This window comes from Psittacula echo, assembly GCF_963264785.1.
Source record: "Psittacula echo genome assembly, chromosome: 4".
Taxonomy (NCBI): Eukaryota; Metazoa; Chordata; class Aves; order Psittaciformes; family Psittacidae; genus Psittacula; species Psittacula echo.
The window spans coordinates 118,170,135-118,196,891 of NC_137738.1; the positions used below are offsets into that span (position 1 = coordinate 118,170,135).

General features: G+C 42.0%; 1 protein-coding gene across 19 annotated transcripts in view; it reads left to right on the forward strand.

Annotated features, from left to right (window-relative positions):
* The first annotated feature begins 462 nt into the window (after positions 1-462).
* The window catches only part of USP34 (ubiquitin specific peptidase 34), a 144,388-nt gene continuing 118,093 nt past the window's right edge, over positions 463-26,757 (forward strand). For 18 of the 19 annotated variants that reach the window (XR_013956568.1, XR_013956569.1, XR_013956570.1 and 15 more), the window contains exons 1-3: positions 463-971; positions 20,799-20,886; positions 24,774-25,194. Coding sequence is in view for 15 of the 19 variants with exons in the window: in XM_080615155.1 (XP_080471281.1) it covers positions 929-971; positions 20,799-20,886; positions 24,774-25,194 (552 nt within the window). In the remaining 4 variants the exon portion in view is untranslated. The remainder of the gene's footprint in view (positions 972-20,798; positions 20,887-24,773; positions 25,195-26,757) is intronic. The other variant, XM_080615152.1, reaches the window with a different exon arrangement.

Below are 26,757 nucleotides of genomic sequence, written 5' to 3' on the forward strand. Positions count from 1 at the left end.
CCTCGCCTCCCCTCAGCCGCGTTGGGCGCGAAGGAGATGGCGCCGACTCCTCCGTCCTGCGCCAGCGGAGACCGCCAATAACCCTCCCTGGAAAACCCGCCGGGAAGGAGAACGCTTCCCCGCGGCCCCTCAGGCACCCGGCGCCGCCTGCCAAGCGCTCCCTTCAGGCGGGAGGTCCCAGGCCCCCGAGGAGGGCGGGAATCCCACCGCGGCCGCCGCTCGCTTTTAAAGCGGGAGAGGCCGCTCCTCCATCCCTGTCACGGCGGCGTGTGTGCGGCATTGGAGGAGAGAATTCCCCCCTCACGGGAGGCGGGAAGAGGGCAGGGAAACAGCGCTTCCCGCCCTTCCCAGCCCGGGCGCGCGCCGAGCCGCAACCGCCGCCGACCGCCGCCATTTTACCCTCCCGGCCCCGGCTACCGGCCCGCCCCTTTCCTCCTTCTCCTCCTCCTCCTCCTCCCCGCTCGCCAGCCCGCCGCTCGGCCCCGGGGTGGGATAGGCGGAGCGAAAAGGAAAGGGAGGAGGGAGGGACTCGGCCACCTTCGCCTGCTGCCTGGTCGGAAACTGCCGAGCTGAGCCCGAGCGCCCTGTCCCCCCTCCTCCTCCTTCCCCCTCAGCAAAATGGCGGCGCGTGGAGTCACTGGGAGCCAGTGAGTGACTCGGCTTCTCCTCCCCGCCGCTACCGCCGCCGCCACAGGCTCATTTGCATTGATCAGCCGCCCCATCCCCCCCTTCCCCCGGATCCCAGACCGGTCCCTGCCTCTTCCCCCCCCTTCCCTTCTCTTCCTATTCCTTCCCGCCCCCTCCTTCCCCTCCCCCCCCCCCGGCTGACCCCCGCCCCGGCCCCCATCAATCATCAATCAGCAGCACCGAGTGGATCAATCAATGGTCGGGAGGAGGCGGCGGCGGCGGCTGCTGCTGTTAATGAACAATGTGTGAGAGCTGCGCCGAGCTGCTGGAGGTGTTAAATGAGAGTAAGTGCGGCCGCCCTCCCCCGCTACCCTCCCCCCAGCACTCCTCGCCCCGGGCCGGGACCCCACGTACCCTCCTCTACACGGGCTGGGTTATAACCCCGCTTCATCTCCTGCCTTATCCTTTCCTTCCCTGCTCGCCGCCTCGCTCGGGCCTCCTGGGCGCGGGGTTACCTCTCTCCCTCTCTGCGGGGTGGCCATAGAGGGAGAGCCTGCTCTGCGGTTTCCTTCTTCCCCTTCCCCTCCTCTCCACACCGGGGCCGGGCGACTTGCGGCCTGGGGCGGGTGCGCTGAGGGGCTGTCCCCGCCGGGCCTTTCCCCAGTCACCCCCCCCTTCCGTCCTCCTTCCGCCACCTTTCCTTCTTTCCCGCCTGCCCCCTGGGTGTCTGCGTGTGGGGCCGGGCGGGGACGTGACCCTGCCGCCGGCGTGAGGAGCCCGCTCCTCGCCCCGCATCCCCGGGAAGCCGCGGCGGGGCCTAGCTGGCTCCTCACTCGGCTCGAGGAGGTGCCCGGCAGCCGCTCCGGTGGCTGCTGAGCAGCTGGAGGCCGGGCCTGGGCTGGGTCCCTTTTAAGCAGCAGACAAGGCGGCTCTGAGTGATCCTGCCTCCCCCCTCCCCCTCTCCTGTCCGCGGTGTGGTGGTGGTGGTGGTGGGGAGCATGGGAGACGCGGTGGAGATGGTTTTCGGGTACCTATTTCTGCGAAGAGACTGCTTGGCTGTGAGGGAGTCGGCGCCTGAAGGAGCCTGGCTCGGCTTTGCGAGGGCCGGGCTGCCGGAGGGGGGGGATGTGGAGGGAGAAGGAGCCCCCGGGTGTTTCGCTTCGGGGGTGGTCTCTTGCTTTCTTCCGAAGTTTCCTCCTTACGAGCATTAACAGAACGGCCGGGAGGGTCGGAGGGTTGATAGAGCAGCTATTCCCCCCGGTACGGCTGAAACCGGTCTTCATTTTGGGCACGGGATCATCTGTACCCTTCTGCAGTAGGCCTCGTGTGGAACCTGCTCCCAGTTCCCCGCGGCAGGCAAGGTACCGTCCCGGCCTTTCCGAGGCTTGTCTCTGCACTGCTTCATGAACAAAGACCAAACCCCAACATTTGTAGAGATGCTAAGGAATTTAACGAGCTGAAGTTGTGATTAGTGGGAAGTTTGGCTGTCTCGAATCTGAACCATTTTTCCTGGTTGCACACTGCGGTCTGCGTAGAGGCAAATAATCTTCCAGTAAAGTGAAGCACAGAATACTTCCTAGAACAGCGTTCGGGGAGAGTTTTCTTTACCTTAACTCTTGTGAGGCCTAGTTGCATGTGGTGGTTGCTTATTCCTAAAATGTATCAGTGCATACTATGGTAGTCCAATGTTGGTCTCTTTCTTGCTGGGGAAATATGATATTCAGTGATAGCCAGTGTGTTATTTGAAAAGCAAAAATGTATGTATAGAACTAACTTTAAGGAGAGCCAAGAGGCTGGAATAAAGCAGACTAAAAGGTTAAAGAGATCTGTTGGGTTGTTCAAAATGTTTGCCAAGTTTGAGTAAGCTTGTCATTCCAGCATCTTGTTTTGAACAATCGTTGCGATGTTCACTTAATTTACATCTTGTATCTTACCTTTCTCAACTGGAGGGGTGGGGAATGTGTCGGTATTAGAGATTGAATGCTTATTTAAACAGTAAGTTCAAAATGAGACTAAACTGTCAACGGTGCATTGATGACAACTGTTGTTTGAAGAGAGAACTTTGGTTTTGATGGATGGGTAAATAATCATTGCTCAGATGTGATCAAGATGATTGGTATGATCAAATAGGGAAAAAAAGTTGTAATGTTAAATATGGTATTTCAAGAAATCTCTGTAATTCCAGTATGGACTTATTTTTAGAACCATTTTAAGATAATTGTGATTTAGGCTGCTAGATATTCCCCTACAGATAAAGTAATATCTTAAATCACTTTAACTGTTTCTTTTTTAAATCTGTAACTAGGGTATGGATAACTTAATGGTTCTGTATAATTTAAGATATAAACCTGCTACTTATGATTAGGAAATCTGGCTTTGAAGTCAAATTTATTAGGGAGATTATGCACCACTATTGCTATATACTTATCTGACCAGCTACTGTCAGGTTTGGCTTTTTATTCAGAGAAACAAGCACATAAATAAACATAACTACTTGGCGTGTGCGTTTGGAGATGAAGGTATGTATGATGGTGCACTGTGTGCCACCTACCTCCTCACTGCATGAGAACGAGTTACAAGGGAGGTATACTTCCTTTTCTGACTTGAAGTTGTGTTCTTTGCATTTATGAAGCAGTCATTAAGAGTAATGCACAAAAATAATGTCAAGCTTTGGGTTTTGAAACGCTGCAGCAAAAATGAAAACTGGTAGTAAAGAATGAGGTCATGCCCAGAATGTGTGAGCCAGAGACTGCCAGCAGCTTCCTTTGCTGCCCGCCGAGCATTTGGGATCGCCTCTTCACTGAGACTACTGAAACAGCGTTTTGAAAGAGGTCCAGGAAACATGATCTAGGTTGTTTTAGAGATTTCTTCCTAAACCAAACATTTTTAGATGGAACACATAATGCTCCCTGTCTTCATTTACCCTAATGTTTACGAAATAGTTATTTGGTACCAGTTGTAGGACAGGTCATGTAGAAAGTGAATTGACTAACAACTCTTGATGAGTTGTTTTGAAAAGGACACATGGGAAGCTCCAGTTTTCTTCAGCAGAAGATACTGATTTATGGATGACAGGAGGATGGGATTTAACAATTCTGCAAGCAGCCAGGCATATTTTTATTATAAGCATATTAGTCCCACTATAAACTGGTACAGTATTAATCCACACCTCAGAACAGCATGCAGAGCTGGAGCCTTTGTCTAGCAGTGACCTTTGTAGGTCCAGGGTTAGGTCTTGCTAAAGCTTAGTACAAGACTCCAGGTCCTTAGGCCTTGTTTTGTAACAGGTAGTCAGAGTCAGTGAATCTGCTTCTGTGGCACTCCTGAAGGCCGTCTGAGATCTGTGGGGCTGGAAACCTGTCGCTTGAAGGACTTAGTTTTTGATCACATGTATGCATATGTCTGTGTATGTATATGTATATAACACAAAACTTCATTGCTATGCTTAAGCATGAGAAGTGGGCAATGTTTTATGAACAGAAGCAGAAATGTTGGTTTTGTTGGGGTTTTTTATTGGTTTGTTTGGGTTCCCCCCCCCCCTTTTTTCCTCTTGCAGCATCTTTGTTTTCAGCATTTGATCTAAGTATGAAACCCAGTGAACTCCCTGATCTTGAGGTTATTTCCTGAGTAGTAGTAGTAGTTTCAAGTTATGATTTGATCCAGGAACTTGGTAAAACACAAGTTCCTCAATGAAATGCCTAGGCTACAAAGTAGTTTTTTGCATTTCAAGACAATCTGTTGTCCACTCAGAGTAAACAGTCTTAATTTCTCATGGAGTGCTGGAAGTATGTTGGCATCACTTACATCTTCCTAGGCAGGGCTTTAATAGGAATAAAGCCTGTAAAAACTCTGGTCTGATTTCTCAAGTGATCTTCCACGACATAAACCTTTTTAGTAGCCTTAAATAGAAAGAAAAAAGAAAAGAAGACACAATAGTTTACTATTTAAGATAAGGGCACTTGATTCACAAAAGACTTTAGAACAGATTCTCATGTCATGAATTATAGGGGCTCGCGTAAATGTACACGGTTTTTGCAGGAAAAAATGTGTGGAGAACATAATGTGCTTTCATGTTAATTTACAGCATTCTGTATCCCAGAATGAACCCTGCTATCAACACACAGCACATTCCTTGGTTTCTCTGGATGCCAGCTCTTGTCAGTCTAGGAGGGATTATATTGAGTTTCATTTGTTCTTTAGTAGTATTTACATTACTGTGCTGTCCAGGGGCCCTGATCAGGATACTTCTGTTTTAGTAGGCACTGCACAGGCACCCAGATAGTCTTAACCCTAAAGTAAGCTAGAAAATACAGAAATATAACCTCAAACAGGGATTTTGCTGCCTCAGGTCTTTCACACCACAGCTTTGCAGGTTGCTCTGTCACACCTGAAGCCAGGGTAATAGTTTGAACTACCTGTAGAACCAGGCTATCTCTGGGCACTTACACAGGCTTTGCTTGGAAGTGTAGAGTATGTGATGCTCCATGGTGTTTGAGTGCAAGATCATTGTCATGTGCCTGGGAGTGCTGCCTCTTAGCTTGAAGTGGAAATCTCATCCTCAGGATGGGCCCGAGTCAGCTGGGCTTGTAGTCCTGGCTGTGGCATGTCCCAGAGAGCCCAACTGGGCTTGGTTACCTACGAGACTTCCCTTTGGGATTGCAGCTGATGCTGTTGTATGTTGACATAAAACTCCATAGACGATTTTGGTTTAGGTTTGTTTTGTTCTTGGTGTTTAGTTTGGTTTTTATAAAAGTAAGGAAAAAAAAACGCAACATGTAAAAATGAGGTTTCGTTATACAGTGGCTGCTGTGGGTTTAGGTAACTTTGGTAGGCCAGGGTTATTCCTGGCTCTTGGTTTCTGGGAACTAAGGTTTTCTTCCCAGCATTCTGCTTCGCTTTCTTCAGTGATTGCCTTTTTAGACCATTTTTTTTCCTAGCAGCTCTGAAACTTTATGAAATCAGCTCACATTGATGAATAGAGTCTCCCAGGTATCATTCTATTACACAAGCTTGCAGGCCATTTTTCTTGTTTTCTGTTAAACCTTTAGTAAAATATACAGTAAAACCCAAAACAAAACCGACACAGTTTAGTCAAGCACAGGAGATGGATGTACACTAATATTTGTTGTTTTGTGTCTGCTACCACTGTCAGCTGGCCTGCAGAACCACTCCCAGTATGATCAGGTCCATAAACCACTTGAGATTCAGGAGTGTCTTACTGTTTGTGTAGCTTCAGGATAGCCCTGTATTTGGATGCTGAAGATGCTGGACTTCTTGTCATGCAGTTCTGGCATTTAGGAAGTATGAAAAGTAGATGTAGAGTTTCAGTGAGGCAGTGCTTACCTTGAGGTAGGTTAGAAATTGAAGTATTCCTAAACATTGCAGCATTTGGTTTGCTCTTTGGGGCTTGGAGAGGATGAATATTTTATGCTGTGAATATTCATGTATAATTTTAGATATTGAGTATATGTTATAGTAAGATTACTACAAATACTGCATAATTAATATCACTTGGTCTCCAACAGCTGCTGTCACTTCTTCAGTGGTTGCCTGTAAGCTTCAGTATTGATTTTTCGGCTATCCCTAGTGTTTTGTGCAGATCTAGGGTTTCACTTGACTGATGATTTCTCTTGTGCAAAACCATAAAGCAGTTGTCTGTGTTTCATGGCTTTTTCTTTTTTCTCTGTATTTAGAGATTCATGTTTTCACTTGCATCATATTTCCATGCTCAGAATCTCTGCAGAGGCTGTTGTACAACTTTATTACACTAGCCTAAGTCTTTCCTGTCTCCTGTTGAAGAAAAGAAGCTCAGTTACTTGTAAAAATTAATTCAGTAATTGTTTCATGCTTACTTTTGTCTTTGCCCCTTGCTAAGGGGATGAGCAGCCAGACTTAAAGGAAAATGAAAATAACTTTTCTTTATAGTAGTATTGCCAAATTACAGTTATCGTGGACTGTGGTGAAGGGCTACTCCAAATGAATCCCAGTAACCAGAGGAAAAAATATGGAACTCGTATCCTTTCTAATTGTGAACTTTCTAAAGCAAAAGGGAAGATGACACTAAGATGAAGTTCCTTTAACTTGTGTGTAATTGCAGAGCAGTGAAGAAAAAACTCTGTGACTTTAATAGCTAAAAGGCTTCTATTTTTAGAAGGATATTTCAGCTTTTGTTCTGTGCAATGATTTTGGTTCATGTTGTTTGATGTGATCAAAAATGATTTTGTCCTGAAACTTCCTGTTCAGGCTGCTTGAGACCGGGTCTTATTGCTCAAGCCGCTTGATCACTGATGCTGAAGATGAGGTTACATAAACCCCATTCTGCTGAGTTTTGCTGTGAGTTATGGACCGTTGACATGTATTTTCTGACGTCTTTGTGTTTAGGGAAATCTTCTGTTGGATAAGTACTTGTTACATTGTCTTTAAGGCTTAAGGAAGCCATAGAAACAAACATCCTTACATTTCTCACCAAAGTGTACCTGCCCATGGCAGGGGGGTTGGAACTGGATGATCTTAAGGCCCTTTCCAATGCAAACCATTGTGATTCTATGTGATATTAAGGAAATTATTTATAGTAAAGCTTCTCAGGTTTTATGCTGCAGATGCTCTCAGCCTTCCTTGTAATGGGCCTGCGCAGGCTCTCTGGCTGTATTCCTGCTCAGTTATGTGAATAATTTCAAGGAAAATCAAGAAAGAAAGAAAAAGATCCCTTGCTTTATTACATTTTATTTTTTGAAGATATTTGACTAGTGTAGAACTTAAAGTCATCTTGCTTCCTGTGTGGGAAAAATTCCTGTTAGATACATTCTTTTCCGTGCCATTTGGCACTTGTATGGCTTGTACTCTAAGGGTTGGTTTCAAGTTACAGAACTCCTGAGCGATTCCTGAGACATGCACTAGCTGAGGTGGTTTAGTCTGTCCTGGATGTTATCAGTGTCAGTTCTTCGGGGAGACTCACTGTTAAAATTGTCCTTAGATGCTCAAGTGGTGTGGGGGAATTGGCAGTATAAGGATGCTTGGGCTGGGAATTCTGAGCTGTGATTGGAGGGACAGTACCTTGGAGAGCAGACGCTGGGCCTGTTCCCCTCTGCCTGCCTGGGAGGCGATGCTTTGGCTTCTGGAAGACCAACAGTTCTGTCTTCCATGGAGGGACTTGTGTGGCTTCAGGGAATTATAAGATTCACCCTTTCTTTTCATTTGTAGAATTCCTTTTTCCTTGGTTTTTCCATGTTAAACAGAAAAACCTATTTCTTCATTGTTAATACTGACTTTTTACTTTATGGCTTTTGATTCGTTGCTGCTTTGATTTCTCTGTGTCACTGCAGTTTGTGTCTGCCTTCCTGTGTTCTAGTAACAGAGTCAGAAAAGCAGATCTTGCTTCCTGGAATCATGTTCTGTGGACAAGAGCAGTCTGCTATTTGGTGTTTTAGAGATTGGAAGGAGAATGCGGTGTTTACTTCTTGGTTCCTTTTATTTCTTGTACTTCTTTCAGTATTTAGTTTCATCTAAATACCTGACAATCATACTCTATCCTGTACTCCATCTTTCTTGCAACATTTCTGTTAGCTTTCAAAGATGTTATTTTTCTGTGCTCATAATCTTTTCCATTTCTCAGTTTCTGTTCTGCTTACCCATATGCTCTTTCTGCTTTTCCCTCTCTCTTTCATCCTGCTTAATTCTTAGGTGTTGATGTATGTATAATCCTGCATCTTCATATTACTGTTTCCTATAACAGGCTTCCATAATAGATTTTTTTCTTTTCCATTACAGTATTCTCTGTATGACTATTTTGGTCTGATTCAGAAAAGATGAGAAATGGCACAGTCAGATGTTGCCTGTGGATGATGGCAGTGCTACACTGGCGTCCTGGTGCTTCCAGCAAGTCCTGTTAAGGCTCCCACTGTACAGAAGAGAGTTTCTTAGTGAGGGAGAGAAAGGTTCTCTGTATAGAGTGGGGTTTATGATGTACTTTTAATTTCTAAAATTCCTCGTTTAAATGTAGCTCATCTGTTAGTTTTACCAGCTCAGGTAGCCAGTAAGGCAGGAGTTCTGCAAGCTAAGCTCTGCATTTGTAGTCATCAGGATGCTGGGGCAACATGAGAAATAATCTTGCCATCTTCAGGAGCAAATGGTTGTGATGATTACTCAATGCTACAATTAAGCATAGTTGTGGCCTTTTAATTTCTGTTGTTTAAGCACATGTTGGGGTAATTCGTATTTTTCATTTTGTGTAGCAAATCAGCAGTTTCTAGAATCTAATATGTGAAAAGGTGAGAAGCCATTCTTAACTTCTTTTCTTGTATGGGAATCAACTTGTAATCTGAATGCTAACCATGGACGTGCAACTGCGAGGATCTCTGTGGTTTTCTCAACACTTGGTAAAAATACTCAGCTTATTTGTAATTTTCCAGAGTTTTACTTCTGGAATTTTCCAGATCTGGCATATATGGTAAAGGTGGACTTCTTGAGGAAATCTGGTGCAAGTGCTTTACAGCTGTATGCATATGTATATAACTCCTCAGGGAGGTTTAGTGCTGGAACAACTGGTTGAAGAAGTTGAAACTTGTCAGAAAAGCCCTTCTGGAAAAAGTACCTTTAGGTGTTGACCTTTATTTAGTGAATTTGTAGAAGGTCTGAAAATAAGACTTCAAAACTACACAACAGTTGAGGCACAATTTCTAGACCAGCATCCATCAGTGAGTCATTGATTCCCATCTAGGAAGTGAGCGGTAAAGCTTTTTGTTGCTTTTTTCACACTAGGTTGAAGAAGACTCGGATTTATTGCACCATTTGATTCATTGACTTCTACTTGAGAACTTTTAATCTGTGTAATTGTATACAGAAACAGGGAAAAGTTCAGGATGAAAACTAAAGGAAGGCAGGGCAGTGTGGTCATTAAATATGTTAGTCAAAAGGCTTACTGTATGCACTGTTCTTTAGGACTGTATAGATCCCTTAATAGCTGTGAATGTGCTACTTCCATACCTACTGTGCTATTGAGCAGGCAGGGATATTTCTTGTAGCTCCTTTTTGTCAGGTTCATGAAGAATAACTGGAGCTTTCTGCAAGCCTTGGAAAAATTGTCCGGTGTTTTTTTTTCTTCCAGCTATAGAAGTGCATCAATTCTAATTTCTGACTTGTGTAAAACCAGTGCCCTCAAAACATGAAGTATTTCTCTCCACTTAACAAGAGTAGGCGTCCCATTTTGAAACTGCAGGTGGATTTTTCTGGAGAAGGTAGTTTTCCATTAACCTGCTACATGTTCGTCTGTAGGAAACCATAGGTACAAGACGTGTACAAATGGTGTGGTATTAATGTGTGCGTTATATGCTGTGTTGTGCAGCATTCATTGTCTTTATCTCCATTGCACTTCTCAACTCATTTTGGGGGGATTTGATAACTTTAAATGAGAGCTTAATTTCCTTTTCAAGAAGGGGTCAGTTGCTGTTTATTAGTCACTGATGTGTAACTATTAAATTCTTCATCATTTAAGTTGCGATACAACCCCCTTTGTTTTTACCACTAGTGAAATTTTGGTTAAGTGTATGTGAACTGAAACCCCCATGTTTTTCGGAATCCCCTTGTGCTGGGGATTTGCTTCTTGCAAATCTGGTGATCAGTTTTCATTCTGAACTCTCTGGGCATCAACAAAACCAACACTGCTTTCACTTGTGTACTCTTTCTGTTTGGAGAACCTGTGAACAGTGCTGGAAATAGACAGTGGCATCTTTGCAAGGAAGGACAACTCCAGAAAAGCTGTGGAAGTGTCAGAATATCACAATCTACTGGGAATTTGGGAAATGGCCTATCTGTGAAGGGCTTACATATAGCACAGCTTATTCCACCCTTTTCAGTCACCTAGTGTTTTGACAGAAGGTGTATGGTGGAATTACATCCTTGGCTAACATCATCAGTTGATACAAGAGTCTGAACAACTTCTGTTTTCCTTTGTGGAACTAGTATAGGATAACACTGTGAAGTGTGAGCTCAGGAGCCCATTGAAAGTAAGTTGTTTTGCTTGGTTTAAGGATGGTCAGTGCAGTAAATTGTTTGCTGCATTGGCCAGTCTCTGACTTATTTCACAGTTAAGAATATGCTATTGGTAGTTTACTTATGGTTGAAATAGTTGTGTTTTCTTTCTTTTCTGACCTACTTTTATTCTTAATCTTTAAAATTAAACTTTTACCACAAAGTATTTCAAGTGTTAAGTCTCAGTATTTGATCTGTGGATGTAATATTTAAAGTAATACAGTGCGATCAAGTTGATCAGATTTGAGATCAGTTTTCATCACAATCTTGGAAACTTTGCTAAGTCTTAACAGTGCTAGTCTCAATCTTTCCAAAGTGAGTTGGCTTTGTGCATTGTGTTTAGCCATAGTTACAGCTCTTGACCCATGTGTCCTTGCTGATAAGGGTCTAACAAAACAAGAATGACATCTGTAAATATGTTTTCGGGGCGGGGGGGGGCAAATCTTGTTATGAAACTTTGCTGCATCTTGAGAAACTTGTGTATATAGGCCATAGGCTTTGCTTTCAGACAGCTCTTACTTGTTTTAGTCTCCAAGCTTTCAGGAAGAGAAAAGTCAATCTATAATTATGCTTTAGCCAATAAATTACTACACTGTTTCAGTGGATTAGTAAATACAGATTATCTAGCAAAAGTCGAGTGCAATACTGGAGCCTCTCTTTGAAAGTTGAGGGACAATGCAGCTTTCCTGCTTGCCTATCCTTAATATTCTTACTGTTTTATTCTCCCTTTTCAATGGCCGTTGCTTGTGTCTCTTTTGATAGAAACAAATAATACTTTGGAGTTCAGATGCTCAGCACGCTCCTCTTGGAGCTGCCTGAAGCTCCATTTAGTATAATGATCCACTGCCCATTTATCTGCCTTATCTCCTTACTTGAGCAGGCTTACATATACTTTGTGAGAAATAAATGAATCATATATGCCTCTCACAGATTTTGTCCCTAAAACCTGGAGCACAGTCATTACGTGCTTGTGTTGTACATCTACTGGTAATCTGTTGCTTCTTAGTGGCTCTGGTGGCTCAGTCCTGGGCCTTTTCTTGCTGGTAGCGCGGGGAAAGCTGCTGTTGTTTTCTGTAACTGATTCACAGTGTGCCAAGTGGTGCAGCTGAACTCATCTGCAAGGTTCTCTCTTGAAAACAGAATGCTTCCTGGAGTACCTGGTTTAATTTTTGTGTTCCTTGCTACTTTTAATTAAGAGAAGACCTCTTTTTAGCTTTTGGAACCTTGTTCGTGCAGTTAAATCTTTGTTCTGCTTTTGAAATAGTTTGATAAACTTTGAGGTTTATATTCTCACCTTAAAGTAGTTTTTTAAAAGTTCAGAGCTGGAGTATTTAAAGAACAAGAATTCAAACTCAGAGTTATTGAAGTAGTGATGTTGTTGGTTTTGAAGTTAATATGTTATTAAGAGGAAAGTATGCAAGACAGGCTGAGAAAGTTGGGGCTGTTCAGCGGGGAAAAGAGAAACTGTGGAGACCTCAGAGCAGCTTTCAGTATCTGAAGGGGTCTTACAAGGATGCTGGAGAGGGACTCTTCATTAGGGACTGTAGTGATAGGACAAAGGGCGATGGGTTCAAATTGAAACCATTTGGTTTCAGGGGAAGTTCAGGTTAGATATGAGGAAGTTCTCTGCTGTGCGGGTGATGAGGCACTGGCACAGGTTGCCCAGAGACGTGGTAAATGCTCCATCCCTGGCAGTGTTCAAGGCCAGGTTGGACAGAGCCTTGGGTGCCATGGTTTAGTGTGAGGTGTACCTGCCCATGGCAGGAGGTTGGAACTGAATGATCTTAAGGTCATTTCCAACCCAAACCATTCTGTGATTCTGTGGTTCTATTTTAAACAGAAGTTAAGCAATCCTCTATCAGAGCAGTAGCTTTGGCATTGACGGTCTCAGCCCTAGCTTTGAAATGTACCTTGGAGTAGTTAGTGATACACTTGGAAATTTAGGTTTTATGCTGTGCTAGTCCAATCCTGAATCGATTCCTTAAGAAATTTGTGGTGTCCGTTGTCACAATATTATGATGGGCAGCCTGACTCTCCACATGTAGTGCAAGTTTTGGAGCTGTCAAGCCGACTTCACTGTATGGAAATACTGCTTAAATTGAGCTGATTTATTTTCTTTTTATTGAAAGAGGAACTATAACAAGTTTAATATAAAGATGAAAACGCAGCCTTCCCAGAATTGTAATGTCTTATCTTGGAGTCAAAGACAATTTACAATACTGAGTTAAAACAGGACTCTGAAATAAGACTAGTACTTTTTTGGGATTTTTAAGTCCAGCGAGTGGCACAAATGCTTTGAAATTGCTTTATAGAATTTTTCCTTAGTAATATATAACTTGCTTTTCCCTGGTGAGGGGGAGCTGCAAGGTCTTTGCTGCTGAAAATCCCAAGATAACAGAAGTGTTAGGAGGTACAGCACAAAGATACCACACATCTTGTCCCAGACACCTTCCATCTGACATGGCTACCAGTGACCCAGAGCTGGTAGACCCCACCAGAGCCAGGCTCACCCTTGCTGTACCTGTAGGCTGCTTCTCCCCTCACTCAGGCTTCCATGGAAATGCAGCAGCCTAGACACTGTGTGGGTCTTGAGCGGCTTCTGTGCATTCCTGCTGTGTGGTGCTGGGGGCAATGAGCCCTTTCAAGAGCTGAGAGGTTGGAAAGGACAACGCTGAGAATTCTGGTGACCAGCAAAGCCGGAACGATAAGCAGTTTAGTCCATTTTATTCCAACCATATACTCCACAGGCTTATCTTACATGGTTTCCTCTAATGTTTGATCAAAAAAGCCATATCCATGTTATGCAGTATTTAGCTGATGAAGCTCATTCTGCTCCTGAAACTTTTGATGAGTGGTCTTATGCTACTCAGTATCTGTGCCCCTGTGTGCTGGATGTGGTACTGCTTGTTGTCCCACCACTGGCATAACCCAGCCTGAATGGTGTATTTAACATTCCCATCTAGTCCAGACCAAATTTCTGCTGCTGAGTAGTACTGCATAGATGTGGAGTGTTTGTGGGCTTTGAACTGTGGATAACTGTGTGAACAGTGTTGAGTTTACACAGCATAGTAACTCTGCTTTGCTTTGTCTGAAAGCTGCAGCGCTGCTTCTGGACCCAAGCTGGTTAATGAAGCAGCACAGTTGTATTTTGTGTTTGAGATGGTGTATATAAGAGTTTATTTAGATTATAACTCATCTGGATAGTTCTGGGAAGAACCAGCTCCACTGTTCTGCATAAATTGTCAGCTGGTAACAGATTTGACTGCATTTAAATTATGTGAACTGTTCTCCTTGAAAGCAGTTGCTGTGGCATGTTCTATTTGGGAAGGTGAAAGTCATAAGATCTTAATAATATTAAGGACAACTCCTTACTGAGGTAGATGTCTATGGCCATTCTAAAGGTGGCATTTTAACCCAAAGCAATCAGTGACCTAATGCTGACAACTTTAGGATAGCTTCACTTTTGGAAGATGACAATTCTTATATTTCATACAGCTTTTCAGAGTCAGCTTCTGCTGTTCTGCTTCAGACTGCATTAACATATCATGGCAAATAGGTGTTTGCTGGAGAAAACGAGAGAGATAGGATGGAAGGGGAAATGTGGAGATTCAGATAGAGAACTTGGTGGTGTTTGCAGGGGAACAGGGAGGTAGCTGAAGATAGCACTTACCTAAGATCAGCTGATTTGCCCTGTTCAGGTGAAGTTGTACCTTCAAAGTGCTGTCTAGCTGATGAACATACCAAAACTTGTGCTACTCCTAGCTGTGTAACTATGCTATGCACTGGAATACTGAACTAGAACTCTTCAGGCTGTTCTGATCTGGTGGTGGCTATGAGGAATGATGCAGGTGCTGAATAACCAGCAGATGACTGATTTGGGGGATAGTTAGAGGACCGGCTGGAACTGCTTTTTCTGTACTCTTCTGAATAGCTTCTGTATTGCCATTCATAAGAACATAGTAGTGTTTAGATGTGCAAATCTTTGTCAGATTTGTTTGAATTGCTTTGATATTCAAAAGTTCAAGTGTCTGACAGAGGCCAGTAACATGTTCACAGTTTGTTTTTCTAAGGAAATGAGACTTTAAGAGAGTTTCTAATGCCTGTCTGTAAGTTTTTATGTTGTCTGTCTAATATTTGTTTTGTAATCTCTGTATACTTTGTTGTAATCAAAAGCTTGCAGGAAAGCAATGAATTTACCAAGTTGGAATATTTATATATATAAAACATTTAGAATTTGATTTAGACTTCACATGAATTTGGATGTGTTGTGGGCTGGAAGCAGGTGTAGTTATCCATAGTGCTGTGCTGTAGTGGTATGGTGAGAGTGGGCATTGATGACTCAGTATCGTAAAGATAGCATGAAGGTGCCCCAGAAGCACCTTACAATAGGATTATAGAATTTTAATACTATATTATTTTGGGTTACAGGCCTGATTTTCCTACATTAACCTGCCATTAGAACGATGTGTCTAATACTGAAGAATTAACTTGCTTTTTTGTTTGACAGTACATTCTGCCATAGTGCTTCAGCAGTCTTTGGTTATGTGGGTCTAGTCAGTATTCTGGGGTGCTTTTGTTTTACGGAGACTGAAGAGTGGAGAGCAGACTGTTTTTTCCTCACTAAAAAGTTATAGGGAAGCTTGGACAGTTAACTGTCACCATTGAACTTCAAGTTGACACTGTCCTTTTAGATGCTTGTCAAAGATGGCTTTGTAAAGGCTTGGAAGAGCTCTGGTGAATCAGTCTGAGACAGTCATGAATTCTTTATAATAAAGCAGTAATTCTAATAAATGGAAGTAGAAGGGAATGGGAGATGCTAAACTCCGTGGCTATCATCTCACTTATTGATCATAAGCAAAAAAACCCTCCCTACAAATAACAGAAAACATCTCAATGCATGAAAAAATACTAACGTGCTGGTTCTCTGTGTGAACAGTGGTACTTATACAGAAGATGTGTTTATATTTCTTTCATGATTAGTATTATTGTCCCTAATACTGTTTAATTCAGTGTATGGCTGTTGTCTCCTGTATTTAGTCAGTGTCAGGGAACAATTTCCGAGCAGAATATCCATTTTGACAGTGATCTAGTCTTTCCCATGAGAAGCTGATACCAGATGAGGTTTGGGGGAGGAGAGGAAGCGTGATCTGTATGCAACTGTACCTTGTTACACTTTGGAATATGTAGAAATTAGTTAAATCTATTAAAATTATCTATTGTTGACTTTTAAACTATATTACATTTCTGAAAGGAGAGAAAATATGCTTTGGAAAATGATTATTTTTACTTGTCATTTCATTTTGTACTTAGTGTGAGAAGTGACCTTTGGATATAAGATATTCCCCACAAGTCTAGCATGATAGTTGTCCTTGAGGTCTAATTACAGTCTGTTCCTGTAGCTCTGAAGTTCTTGCTAAAAATGCACTTACGACCTGAGCTTCATTTGTTCACAGTTGAAATGATATTGCTCCTTCTTTGCAGTTGATCTGTATTTTGTGTCTTTTTCTTGGGTTTGTAGCTGTGTTAATAATTGGGGTTTTTTCTTAGCTTGGGAGATCGTGTTGGTTCTAGTACTATAATAAACTTTTAGTAAATCACCCTTTTGTGAAACATGAGGTAAATTGCCCAAGTTTTCATTTAAAGCAAGCCAAGTAAAATGGGAGAGTAAGGAAAATACTCTTTTTATCCCAAAATGTTTAAATCTTCACTTGGACCATTGTGTGTTTTGGCTTTTTGTCAGCTACTTGAATAAACAATTGCAGTTTGAGTCTGTCCTTTTTTAAAGAGCATCTGAAAACTTATAGACGAGAAGATGTTAACAATCAAGTAATAAAGAATTATTACTTTGGGGTTTTAAGGAGCTCGGCTCTTTCTATATGGTGTTACTGTGTCCAGAAAGATCTCCAAACCATCTTCTTGTAAAGATTTGGTGAGATAAGACATTGCTAGTGTGCAGAAAGACCCCATTTTCTATCTTGTGTATTTGTAGAATATATTTAGCTGGAATTTATATACATACTGTCTGTCTTTCTGCTGGTCTCTGTCTTGGATGTGTCTGTTTAAGGCCTTCAATGTTTCTTTTTTTCCATACTCTGATAGTAACCATATCTTTACTTTCTTTGCATATAGATGAGCAGCATTAGGGTGAAGTTACTCCAGATAGGGTGAAGCAGGTTTACATCTGTAGTGACTACAGAGTAGAGACCTCACTTGGAGCATTGTGTGCAGTTCTGGTGTCCTCAACATAAAAAGGACATGGAACTGTTGGAACAAGTCCAGAGGAGGCCATGAGGATGATCAGGGGACTGGAGCACCTCCTGTATGAAGATAAGCTGAGAAAGTTGGGGCTGTTCAGCCTGGAGAAGAGAAGGCTGCGTGGAGACCCCATAGCAGCCTTGCAGTATCTGAAGGGGGCCTACAAGGATGCTGGGGAGGTACTCTTCATCAGGGACTGTAGTGACAGGACAAGGGGTAATGGGTTCAAACTTAAACATCTAAGGAAGAAATTCTTTACTGTGAGGGTGGTGAGGCACTGGAATGGGTTGCTCAAGGAAGTTGTGAATGCTCCATCCCTGGCAGTGTTCAAGGCCAGGTTGGATGAGGCCTTGGGTGCCATGGTTTAGTGTGAGGTGTCCCTGCCCATGGCAGGAGGGTTGGAACTGGATGATCTTGATGTCCTTTCCAACCCTAACTATTCGATGATTCTATGAAGGCGTTTGTAGTGACTTCTCTCAGCCTCACACTTGCTTCCTAGTCGTTACACAGCTCCCACCTTGAGTATTCAGTGGCTTACAAAGCCAACAAAAATGGGAATGGCTTTTGGTTAGATTCATAAGTTGGGTTTGCTCAGTTCCCAGTCTGGCTCTTGGGGTTCCTGCAGGAGCAGTAATGGTTGTTGAGTTACATGTCTACAGATTCTGTTACTAGTGTGGGCTTGAAGTGGGTTATGTTGATTTTGAAACTGGATCTAGTGAAGGATGAAGGTGTTTGTGTGCACAGAAAGTAAGGGAAAAAGAAGGATTGGAGGGTAAGAAGGTCTAAGGGGCTTTAAAGAAGAAGACAGATTTGCTAGAGCAGATTTAAGGAAGGAGAAGAGGGTTGAGCACAGAGAGCTCAGGTGTGAGTTATGGAAGGCATCCCTAGTTGTGAGTGCTTGGAGAAAGAAGCAACTGCTGGAGACAGGGTGAAGGAGCTGAGCTTACCACTGGTGCGAGAGAGCTCATGGAATGTCTGGCTGTAAAGCTCTGTAGCACTTACTGTCAATTCTTAATGATTAGAGCACACAGGCGGCACTTGGATGTGCTTCAGATGCTCTCAGGGCACCTAAGTGTGTGTTAGCACACCCTGTGGGAATCACTGCCTCAGGTATGAAACTGGGGGTAGTCAGATCCATTGCTAGAAGGAGGCTTGTCACAGGAAAAGTTTCTGGAAAAGTTTGGCATGCTGGTTATTGCCAGGTTAGAAACACTGGAAGTGTAAGAGTTTGGGAACAACAGGTTAATAAGGAGGTTCTAAGGCATGTGGGGTGCTCAAATATGAGCGAGAATAAAAGCACCTGCTTTATTTATGTGTGAATGAGTCTGTTTTAACTACTGGCCCATTCAAGTTAGAAGAAAACTACTTTGAAAGGAGAGAGACATCATCAATATCAATTGGAAGTGAAATCGTATGCAGCAAGAGAGTCCTTACAGAACTGACTGAAATCAACAGATGCACAGGAATGATGATGTGTTTGTTTCTATCACTTTTCTCTCTGTACTTAATTAAATAATAGGCTTCATAACCAATTGTTGGTGTACTTCAAACAGCTGTGTCCCTAAAGACAGGTGCTATAAATCAAGAGTACCCACAAAGTTGATATTCTGAATAAGACAAGTGCACAAAAGCCTAAGATTTAAATTCTGGTTGGGAGGACATAAATTAGCAGAGCTGAAAAATACCCTTTCTACTAAGGAGCAAAAGAGAGAGCTTCAATTGAGGTTCAGTAGGAGAGTCATTGCCAGATGTGTCAGAACCCCTCTTAAGAGTGGCACAGACTTAGATTGGCTGAGTAGAAAACTGCAGCCTCTGTCGTTGCTCCTCTTTTGTGCTCCCTGAGTATATCAGGAACAACAACAATATTATTTCTTACAGAAGACAAAAGGGAAATGGTGTATGTAGCCACTGTATTAATTAGAATGATTAGTAAATAAGACCAGTTGAAGCTGTTCTATATGTGAGATGTAGAATGTATAAACAGGGGCGTAACAGGTTTCTCCAACTAGTGCATATACCTCCTGATTTTTCTGACCTGAGGCATTAACTTCAGTATTTCCATAACTTCTCCCTTGCGTACACGTTACGTGGAATTGCAGCTTTTAAAGTACCAGTTTACTTTGAGTTCTGCAGATTTTCTTATCCTCATAGAGGAAAATCTGGGATCACTTCAAGCTATTGCAGTGAAAAGGCTGCTCTGGAAGTTGAGTTACTGTCCTACTTGTTAGTGTGTGTGCTTCAAGTAGGGTGATGTGGGGATGAAAGAAATTTTATGAGGTATGTGTAGGATCCTACAAGTTAGAATTAGGTTTGCTACTAAATTGCTGTCAGTGGTTGTTGTGTCAAGTTTGAAACAATGCTCACAAATGAAGGTTTTATGAACCTTTTATGCTGGGCAGCTCTGTTTTTAGATACTATCTGTAGTTGAGGATCTGTCTTTTTGTGGTGAGCTTGACCTGAATTGTTTGACAGTTGTTGGTTTCTTCAAGGCTCTGCTTTGGCCTTGAGGGAGTCAAGTGCCATGGTAATTTGTGTCGTTTAAAATAAAAAGTATTATCAAGTGATACCTATCTTCTAGTCTGTTTGTCGCTTCTGGACTGTGCCAGTGTTAGGTAGGGATCTTCAGAGCCTTCCAGGAGTGAGACAGCAAAGCGATGTTTAAAGTTTAATGGTTATCTTACTGAGAGACTGCTTTTTGTGTATTTTTGTGTTTGTATGTGTGCATATATATGAAAATCTGTATGTATGTGCATATGTAATGTCCTTATTTCAAAGAAGTCATAAGTATTTGTTTTCTGGGATTATCCTCTGAAGTGATATTCCTCTGAGCTTCACTTTGTGATCTGTGCCGGTAGAATTCCTCATTAGCTTTAGTTTCTGGAAACCTGTATTGATAGATGCTGGAGAGGGACTCTTCTAAAGAGCCTGCAGCGATAGCACAAGGGGTGATAGGTTCAAACTAGAACAGGGGAAGTTCAGGTTAGATATAAGCAAGAAGTTCTTTACTGTGAGGGTGGTGAGGCACTGGAACAGGCTGCCCGGGCAAGTGGTAAGTGTTCTTACCCCTGCCAGTGTTCAAGGCCAGGTTGGACAGAGCCTTGGGCAGCATGGTTTAGTGTGGGGCGTCCCTGACCATGGCAGGGGATTGGAACTGGATGATCTTAAGGTCCTTTCCAACCCAAACCGTTCTGTGATTCTGTGATCACATAGTGCCTCACAAGGCTGGGGCTGGAAAAAAGGTTAAGTTTTGGATTCTGACGAGCTTGCTTCTGTTGGAGAACCTTTCCCACAAAGCTCGCTTGGGAAGTGGATTTGTGAGCATGTAATACTTGAAATTTCATGTGAAATGTGGAAATGATTACTTATTTTTGTTATAAATGAAACGGTCAAAAGGAATGCTGACATTCTCCATTTGAGTAGCAATTAAATAATTGGAGAAGTGTATGGAAATTTAGAACAGAGAGGAAATGAGAATTGTGCATTGAGAGGAATGTGGCCAGTAGACAAAATCCAGTGCCCTAATATATAATCAGCTGATGCGTAAGTGGAGATGTGGACTGTTACTGATAGTTGGGTTATTACAGTGTGTAAGCATTTTTTAGATGGAAGTGGGACATTTGATAACACCTCATTGAAATAGTTGGGTTTTGAATTCAGTACATGACTGTTCTGGTTTCTGGCTGTAATAAATGTGGTAAGCATTTATCACATTGCCAATTAGTTATGGTTAAATGTCAGTATAAATGCATGTATATGTAAAAGTAATAAGCATCGATATAGCTGGTCTGAAATAACTCATGGTCATCTCAAAATGCAGATTTCTAATAAAACCAGAGCAATTGCATGAGGTTTTTCTGCTACTAATACATCCATGGTTTTGTTTTCTTTAGTATCAGACATTGAAGGTGCTGATGGGTTGCAGCTCAGAAAGGAACATGCCCTCAAGATATTTGCTTACATCAATTCCTGGACACAAAGGTAATTTTGGATGGAGATTGAGTGTTGATAATGCTGGATCTCAAGAGTAGTTTTCCAGTCTTAAAACGTAGAGTAGAGTGAATTAGAATGGGCAGGTTACTAATGTGTAGGTAAGTGATATTTAGAGAGTAAAGGGCATTTTACTGCTTATAAAAATAAGCATGTTAGTGCATTTTGGGCAGGGTGTATTTTGAATCTGATTGGCATTCTGATGCTGTAATAATTGTGTAGCAGTAAATACAGCTAGACTGCAAAGATAAATGTGTTGCTGCTTTAATGTGAAATTCCCTGAGCAGCTTCTGTGGAAGCAGTATAGGGTAAGAAGAATTTAAAAGAAGATCACTCTGAATGGGGCCATCATGTTAAATTTTTCTCTGTGTCTGGATGCTCTGAGTCAGGATGATGAATGATTGGAGCCCATAGCTACTAAACTGATAACGAAAACCCTTTGCACATGGTTCTTTTCAATCAACTTTATTATTCTGTCTAATCTATTTACTGTTGTTGTTGTTGGTTTGGTTTTAAAGGAGCTATATCAGCTCTTCTGCTTAGCTCACAGCTACGTGTTTTTTTCCAGCAGAAGGAATTGTATGAATATTACTTTTTGTAAAGGATCTACAATAAGGATGTTTCAATTCAGTGTTCAGCAGTGGTCACAAGACCAAACTGGATAGTAAGAAATGTTGGGAAAAGCATAGAGAATAAGTTGGAAAACATTATTTTGGTATTTAGGAAACACCTAAAAATAAAGAAAAGGTCACATTTTGGGTACCTGCAAAAGGAGAATCCTCTTTTTCTCATCCTGCCCAAAGAAGGCACTTGGAGCAAATTCATCATCTTGTGCAATATGCCATTAGACACGGAGAAGGAATTTTACATCAAAATAAAGAGCAGCAGCAGCAAACAGAATAGTGTCTTTTCTTGACAGGGCCTAGATCCCAAGTTTGTCTCAAAACAACTGGAACATGGTCGTTTTCCAGGTCATCATCTGCCTAGAGTTTTGTTCTGTTCAACAACTATAGCATGACAAATGCAACCTGAGGAAAAACTGAAGACTGGATAACATTTAACTCTTTTTCTCTGATTTCTTTTTACCTTCCATATTGTCATGGTTTAAGCTAATCGGCAAGTCAGCCACGCAGTTTCTACTTCCCCCCCCACTTTCTTTTCCCCGCTCATGGAGGGATGGGAAGGAGAATCGAAAGAATGCAACTCCCACGGGTTGAGATAAGAACAGTTTAGTAACTAAGGTATAACAGAAATCACTGCTGCTACCACCAGTAATAATGATAAAGGAAATAACAAGGGAAGAGAATACAACACCTCACCGACTGGTACCTCTCCCCCACCCCGCAGTGATCCAGCCCTTCTGGGAACTCTCAGTTCTACATCCCCAGGCATGACGTGCAGTGGTATGGAATACCTCTTTGGCTAGTTTGGGTCAGGTGTCCTGTCTCTGCTTCCTCCCGGCTTCCCCTCCTCCCTGGCAGAGCATGAGACTCACAAAGTCCTTGGTCAGGCTAAACATCGGTGTTATCAGCTCTGTTCCCAGGCCGAAAGTCAAAAACACAGTGCTGCAACAGCTACTAAGAAAGAGAAAAAAATGACTGCTACTGCTAAACCGGGACACATATGTATGGTCTCATACTATTGAAGAGTATGGAAACCAGTCCTTAACATAGTCAAAGCAGAGTCTAGCAAAGAGGCCACAAGGAGTTTTGCTTTACATTTCAATCTCACGTCCTGTTTCTACTCAGCCAAATTCTTCTCTGCATTTGAGAGTTGTGCTTGTTGGTTTGTGTTTGGAGCCCTCCTTAAGACCTACTTTTTATTACCTGTCCTTCAGATCTCTGCTTTCCTTCAGAAGAGCAGCTGGCAACTCAGTCTGAAGAATACCTTTTAGTTTGTAGCACACTCACTTTTTCATAGATCCTCAATTTTTGGTGGAGTTCTTCCTGTGAACACATTCGGATACATGAAGACCTAAAAGTTTTGCACAAACCTCTATCTTGGAAAAAAACAAAGTGCCTTTGTCCAAACGGGAATTTTCCACTATTGGTTGGCATTATATACATTATATATATACACATTATTATACATGATATATATATACATTATACATTATATTATATACAGATGCATAAGAAGTATTCACCAGACTGTGTTCATTATTGTTGAGAATAATTTGTTACAATCAAGTGGGGTAGTAATTTGCAGGCATAAATGATGGACCTGTTGTACATAGCTTTCCTCAAAGATAAATGCTTGAGGATTGTTTGGTTTTGCCTGCAATTCCTGTTGTCATTTGTTACTATGAAAACACATTTACAAGTAAATCACAAGGATATTTTTAAAATGGGTGAAGGCACAATCCACTTATACACTGATAAAAGGGTTCTTTTTCTTCCTGTGTAGATGGAACACAATGTTTTAGATGCTTCCTTCACTGTTATCTTTGTTGGAATTAGGGAATACCGAATGTTACCTTTGTGACTAATCCACTGAAAAGAGATACCTGTATTCAGAGCATATCTGCTTTAAGAGCTGTAGCTCAAGGGTATGTTTGTATTCTATTGAGAGAGGCAGCACCCTCTAACTGCCATAGTGCAGAGCCCTCTCTCTTGGTTTTTTTCTTACAAATTATAATTTATTAAGCCCAGTTTCTAGATTAAATGCTGTGCTTTGCAGAAGAACTTTTTAATCACTTCTTACTGATGACTTCTTGCCCTGTCTCTTACCTGCTGTTTCTTTCAGAAATTATATGTGTAATTTTTATATTACTTTAGTATCTGAGAGCTTTCATCATGACCTGGAGTCCCTTGTTCTCCATCTCACAGAAGAAAGGTCTCTACTGCAAGTAGACCAGCTTATGTAGCAGTTACATCATTAAGTAGAGTGTGAGTGACAAAGAGCTGAGCCCATCTCAAAGTTTCTATTACAAGCATGTAGCCTTCGATGTTAGTCTTCATTGAAGCACTCTTGCTTATTGACTGCTTTCTTCTCTACATTCTTCAGGATTTAGAGCCTTTTAGGGGAATACCCTCCACCTTTTGCTCATAATGAGGCAGATGCTTGTTTGTATGCAAGAAGCAAACGTTCCCAGACAGTAGGTTGCAGGGCATCTACGTTGGGGGGTTTATGCACCCAGAATCAATTTGTCATGTATTTGCCCACAACTCAGAGTTCCCTAGCTTGGTGATTATTATATTGATAAAGGGGTGATGCATAGTTTTTTCCCCTTGTTCTTTTCATTTTAAGTGTGTCAGTAAATACTTAGGAGAATAATCTCCGAGCCTACAAAGTGAAGAAAGTCACAAAGATACTTCATACTGCTTTATCCCACATGGATGAAGGGTGCCAGTATGCATGGGGTTTCTATCCAGATGCAGATAAAGTGAGCTGAAATACTCAAAACAAAATAATTTTGCAGCCCTGTTGACTTAAAAATAACCATAATGTGTTCTTCCAGGGTGACCAGCAGGTGAGGTGTTTATTGCAGCGAGTATCACTAGGGATAACCAGACAAGAAACAATTCAGACACATACTGAGGAACATTGCTGCCGTAGTAGTAGAGTGACCTTGCTCCTAAGATTTATTTTGTATATTTTACTCCCAGTGGCAGCTGCTAAACGATAACAGGAACTTTATAGTTTTGGTAAGCATTTGGAAGTAATGAGATGTTCACAGGGTTTAAGGAAGGCTTTGTGACTCCCATTTGCTGCTGAGTAGAGCCTGTTTCATTTGAATTGCCTTACTTTTATAGGTCTGTCAAACATTTTGTTGTTAAAAGCGTTTTAATGTGAAGAGTTATTTTGGCCAGTTACTTGTTCTGCTGTTTAGCGGCTTCAGGAGTCTTTATTTCTGGTTTTTTTCTGTTCTCTTGCAGACAATGTCTGTGCTGTTTCAAGGAGTATAAACATTTGGAGATCTTTAACCAAGTAGTCTGTGCGCTTATTAACTTAGTGATTGCCCAAGTTCAAGCTCTGCGGGACCAGCTCTGTAAACATTGCACTATTAATCTCGATTCAACATGGCAAGATCAGAGTAATCACGCTGATGAGCCCCTGAATGTAGAAAGAGAGTCTCATGAAGAAGAAAATGGAGAACGGCAAAAATCTATAGAGAAAAAATTAGATGCTGCAAGAACTTGTGTCCTGACAGAGGAGGAGTCTGCGAAGAGCACTGATGCTTTTAGCTTATGGAGCACTGATGAGAAGGAGAAGTTGTTACTGTGTGTGGCAAAAATCTTTCAGATTCAGTTTCCTCTGTACACTGCTTATAAGCATAATACTCATCCCACAATAGAGGTATATCTTCTCTTTATCTGTATATTGAATTGTTTTGTTCTCTTTACTGAGTAGACTGTGTGTGTTTGGTGAGAGTTGCTTTTACACAGGAGGGGCAAATTCAGCTCTCCTGTTGACTGCAGTAGAACTTTTCAGAGTAACTTGTTAAATGACACGTACTCTTACGCTTTCTTTAAAATATGCTTAATTGTTATAGGTAATATATTGATAAGTGTTGGATGGAACTGTACACTGAATTATTGTACTGTTTAAATAACAGGAAGGCAAAAAGGGGACTATAGCGAAGCCTTTCTTCCAGAAGGTAACCCATTAATAGTTTACTAATTTCTTTTCATTACAGTCTGTGGTGCTAGAGAAGCAAAGCTTCATAAACTAAACTTTGTGCAAGACCAAACTTACTTGTTGGAACTGCTGTTCAATTGACTGGAATAACTGAGCTCTACACAAGTAGCTTTGTTCTCTGGTGCTGATTTTCCTCTGTGGTATTTGTTATGGCTACCACTCACATTTTCCATCTTTTCTTCTGAAAAGAAGAAAAACACCAAACAAAGAAAAAGCTCAAAAATCCTTCTATGTTTAATTCAGTTTCTGAAATGAAATACGATGGTGTTAGCGTTTCCTAATTGAAACAGTGCAGTTCTTTGAAAGGTTGGACTTTGATCCAACTTGTGGTAGTCTAATAACAAATAAACAGTTCTTGTATAGTATTTGTATGCAAAGAAGATGTGTATTTAGCTGTTAAAAAAACCTTCTATCCAACGAACTTTTGAGCAAGTCAGAGTGGAGAGTTAAGCTATGGTTAACTCAGGTTTTATTTTGCAAGTCTGGGGAGTTCTGTTGGAGCTATGAGTGGTTAAGTTTGCTTTTTAAGCTTAAGTCCAAAATCGAAAGTTACCAAGTCATATATAATTTTTAGTTATGTATGCTGGGCTTGTCACGAGATATAATCAGTTCTTGAATCCTGCCATACCTGACAATAAATCTAGTTAAAACCTGTAACACAGGAGGGGTTTTGGGTGGGCTGGATTTTGGTTTCTGGTTTTATCCCAAAATATAGACTCATATAATGGTTTGGGTTGAAGGGACCTTAAAGCTCATCCAGTTCCAACCCCTGCCACGGACAGGGATACCTTCCACTAGAGCAGGTTGCTCCAAACCCCTGTGTCTAACCTGGCCTGGAACACTGCCAGGGATGGGGCAGCCAGAGATTCTCTGGGCACCCTGTGCCAGCGCCTCAGCACCCTCACAGGGAAGAACTTCCTTATCCCAAAATATATGTTAACAGAGATTATCTTACAAATATACATGTATAGAAAAATGAGGTAAAGTCAGGATTTGTGGATTTCATGTTTCCCATTGTTCATTCTGGCCTGCCAGACATAAATAAATCTGTAGTTCAGCCTCTGCAAATAGGAACTGGGGAGGGTAGATCCATCTTGTCAGTTAAGTAGTCATTGATTTATGTCTTTTAAGTGCTTTATCTTTTGTGCTCCCATGGGACGCCTACTGAAACGAGCTTCATAGGAATACGCAATGAACAATTCTGGAGCAGCTTTTCTATGT